This window comes from Crocodylus porosus, unplaced genomic scaffold, assembly GCF_001723895.1.
Source record: "Crocodylus porosus isolate Cpor-Errol unplaced genomic scaffold, CroPor_comp1, whole genome shotgun sequence".
Taxonomy (NCBI): domain Eukaryota; kingdom Metazoa; phylum Chordata; order Crocodylia; family Crocodylidae; genus Crocodylus; species Crocodylus porosus.
The window spans coordinates 10,277,957-10,282,083 of NW_017728921.1; the positions used below are offsets into that span (position 1 = coordinate 10,277,957).

General features: G+C 36.8%; 1 protein-coding gene across 7 annotated transcripts in view; it reads left to right on the forward strand.

The window, feature by feature from the left end:
• SFSWAP (splicing factor SWAP homolog) overlaps positions 1-4,127 on the forward strand; it is a 96,320-nt gene that overhangs the window by 38,580 nt on the left and 53,613 nt on the right. For all 7 annotated transcript variants that reach the window (XM_019538973.1, XM_019538969.1, XM_019538971.1 and 4 more), the window contains one exon: positions 2,686-2,863. In XM_019538973.1, the coding sequence (XP_019394518.1) occupies positions 2,686-2,863 (178 nt within the window). The remainder of the gene's footprint in view (positions 1-2,685; positions 2,864-4,127) is intronic.

Consider the following 4,127-nt stretch of genomic DNA (forward strand, 5'->3'; position numbering starts at 1 on the left):
GGAATAAAAAAGAATTTAATTCACTATAATAGGTGTTTGAAAAAAACATTCAGTTGCAGTTCGCCTAACTGGGGAAATACACATGTCCGTTGTCTTCTGGAAAAAAAAAAAGAAAAAGGTGTTTGTTTTTCTTCCTTAGCAAATGTGATTTATTATCTGGTGAAAACTTGAATTATCACAAGTGTTTCTCTTCTTGAAAGAGTAGGTGGTTTCGAAATGTGTGTTTTGTATCCTTCTGTTATATTATGATGTACATTTTACAAGAGAAGAATGCTTCATTGTAATGTCATGAATTGTGTTTGTAGACTGTTGTTTTAACAACAGACTTTGGTTGCAAATGTTCTTGACCAAATTAGAGAGGCAGGAACCAATGAAAGTTAGTAATTTGCTATTTTGAAAGTGATATGTAGAAGATACAGGCATGGTAAAGCCCTTAGCTGCTATTCTAGCAAGTTAAATAACATGAAACAGACAACATTTGAGATGATCTATCATTTTCTTGGTCCCGCCCCCCCTCACCCCCACCCCCCACTTCTCTCCACACCTGCTGGTATCATTGGAGAGGCTTATGAAACAAGGATAAAAAAAGTTGATGTGGTTTCTCATTCTTTTTGTAGTTAGACAACAGGAGATTGTTAAACTCTTAGACCTTAAACAAGATGTGAGCAAAAGTAAATTATTTTGTAATAAAATTGACATTTATGTTTTTCAAAAGTATAGCCTCTGAAGAAAAGAGCCTGCATATTTTGTGTGGGTGTTGAGTCTTAGGTAACAGATACACTTAAGGTGCTTTAACAAGAGAGCCAGCTGACAACTTTCTGATCCAACTCTTCATATTGGAAAATGCCACTTTTACAGTCTTTTGTCCTATACCTAAAGAAGGGTGCTTGTAATTAAAGCTTGCAATTAAAGAATTTTTCTTTTTGGAAAAATCTGGTTGGTCTAATAAAAGAGATCACTTCTACCACATATTCTGATTCCAGTTTATTGAAATTAAACTTTTCATCGAACTGGTATTACACACTGTATATAGTACTGCATTTGTTTCTTCAGTTCTCTTGCTCTTGTAGGATTAATGTTGGAATGAAAGATTTATTCCAAGGTTTTCTTTTTACAAAGTAAAATAACAAGTACATTCTAATTTAACTTGTTAACTTCCATTAGTTTCTATGTTTGACTTTATAAAGTTGTAGAGTAGGAACAAGCAAGGTTGTGGCTAGTGTGGGACGCAGAAATCATCCCATGTCAGGCTTTTAGCCACTCTCCTCTTCAATCCATCAGCTTGGCATGTAATAATTGTTGGTCTCAGCATGATGTATGTATGCCTTTGGCCATCACGAGTATACTGGAAATCAGAAGAGCTTTTAGCCTCTAAGGGGTTCACCAAAGTATTTGCCAGTGAGGTGAACAGTGGCAGCTTTGAAAAAAAGCAAAAGCATAAAAACAATCTAAGAAAGAATACAGGCCTCATATACCTGTTTCAGTCCAGCAACCAGTCATCTTTCCAGATGTGGTCAGAATTAGAGATAAAGGTAGTGGATAGTGAAAAACCAGAAGGCCTCCCATCAAGTGTCAGGAATACTTAATCTCTAGTCCTGCAAATGTTCTCACATCTGCTTAACTTTTTACATGTATGAACTTATGCCACCCGTGATAAAACAGTGATGGCAAACTGAGTCTTTGAGTTGCCATCTAAGGTGCACACACTTAAACTTCTCCTACTGAAAGGGAAACATTTGTAGTTAGATGAAAGAAAGTTTTCAGACGTTCCTGTTTGCTGAAAGGAGGCAGGCCTTCAAAATCGTCCTCCCCAGCCACAAGGCCCTGTTAGCTTTAACATTCAAAATGACCTTTACACTCAAGTCTCCAAAAGGCCACAAATATCTGGGGTGCACTGAGACATTGTCATAACCAACTCACTTTTATCACAAATTCTGTCTAACCCATTCACTCTGTTCTGTTCTGTTGTATTTTGCAAGAATACATTCTCAGCAAATAATCTTAAGCCTCCTTTCTCTCTGGCTTTCTTCACTCCTACATCACCTGAAGCTGATACCTACATGGAACTGCTTACCATAAGCCAACTTCTATTTTAATGTCATTAACTCTAGCAGATAAAGGGGCAAGTGAATTTGCAAATCTTTTATTGTTGAAATGTAAACGTAAATTCAGACGACTTTTGTTTCATCTTTAGTTGTTTTACCTTTAAAAGAACGCTATATGTTCTTGTCATAAAGATGGGAAAACACTTCTATTTTTTGGTGCTGTCAAATGTTCAGTATTTCTAAGAGTTGAAGATGATGTTAAACACTTACTTGAATGAAACATGAGGGTTTTGTGTTGTTTTTTTTTTTTTAATTTTGTTTTACTTTAGAAGAGGAACCTTCCAATCTCATAGTTTAATGACTGTAGGTAAATTTAGTTTGCATGGATGGAAATAAATGGAATGTGGTAGGAATTGACTTCCCCAAAACCTCTGTTATATTATTGTATGATGTGGGAAATCTCTAATTTGGTTACATGTAATAGAGCTGGATGGAATACATTTGACTATTTTCACAAGCCAAATTTTTTTGTGTAGACATGTTTCAATTAAGTTGTTTCCTTAAAGCTTGTATATATTCATTTTTTTTATTTTCAGAAAATAACTGAAGTAATTAATATTCCTAATCTTTTTTTTTAAAGGGAGTGGCTCCATCAGAAGATGTTCCAGCAGATTCTTCTGGTGATGCGCCAAGTGAATCTCAGCTTCCAGAGGATCAGACCTCTGAAGATTCATCTGAGCTTGGTGCTACTGGAGCTTCAGCAATTAAAAAAGACATACCTGCCACTAAAATTATCAGTGATGGCAAACTGGTGAAAGGTAGGTCGGTATCGCTATTGAAAGCTGAAATGTTCTTGGTAGGCACGTACTTGAAACAAATCTACAATTAGCCAGGAAAAGACTTAGAATACATTAAAATAAAATGTATACGCAGTCAGAAACATCAAAACGTACGGAACTGAATAATTTAATTCATTTCTTACTCTGGCATGTCAGAAGTGAGATGGAAACCAAAGGAGGGTAGTAACTTCAATATCAACATTTTAATTTCAGAATTGCTTACCATTGAAAACTAATGTGTAAAACGCAGTGACTTTTTTGTAACTTTACCTATTAGTGAGTGCACACAAGTTTAACTTTTTAATGTTGCCAAGTTGCAAATATAGAATAAACTTTCAAATAAATCTTTCTTGCCATATCTGTGGGCATCTTTTGTTTTTTAAACAAAATTAAATTCTTCAATTCTTCTTCAATTCTTGTCCATCTCTCTCCTTGATTTATTTCTGTGATCTGGTAGTTAAAGAAGCAGAAAATCTCAGATTTGTCGTGCATGTGTTGTGGTGGGGTTTGGGGGGTGGGGATTTGTTTGCTTGTTTGGTTTGGTTTGTTTTTTTCTTTCTTCTCTCTCAAGTTTTCTTAACTGATTGTAATCCCTGGACAAAAAAGGGCTATAGTCTTATAAGGTTCATTCTAACTATGTCAGATGAGTACTTTTAGAAAGTGCTGTGTTCTTGTTGAAACAGGAGATACTGAAGGTATGATAAGACCCAGTATTCAACTACTGCTATATTTCCATTTATTAAAAGGCAGAGCCTTGCTGAAGGAAAGATCTGCTTTAATTTTAGATAAGTTATAGTAATTTGAGGACAGTAGTGAAATATACTTGAGGCCATATCAGAGTTCAGCTGTACTGAGTTTGATGGTAATTTATTTCCATTAAAAAGGCTACATGGATAGTTTCATAGTTAGTAGGGTCAGAAGGGACCTGAGCAGATCATCAAGTCCGACCCCCTGCCATGGCAGGAAAGAGTACTGGGGCCAAACGACCCCAGCAAGGTGTTCATCCAGCCTCCTCTTAAACACCCCCAGGGTAGGAGCCAGCACCAATTTGCTTGGAAGTTGGTTCCAGATCCTAGCCACCCTGACCATGAAGTAATGCCTCCTGATATCTAGTCTGAATCTACCCTCTGCCAGCTTGTGACCGTTATTTCTAGTCATTCCTGGTAAGTGCTCGGGGGAACAGGGACTTCCCCAGTGCCTGCTGGTCCCCTCTGACTAGTTTGTAACAGGCCACTAGATCCCC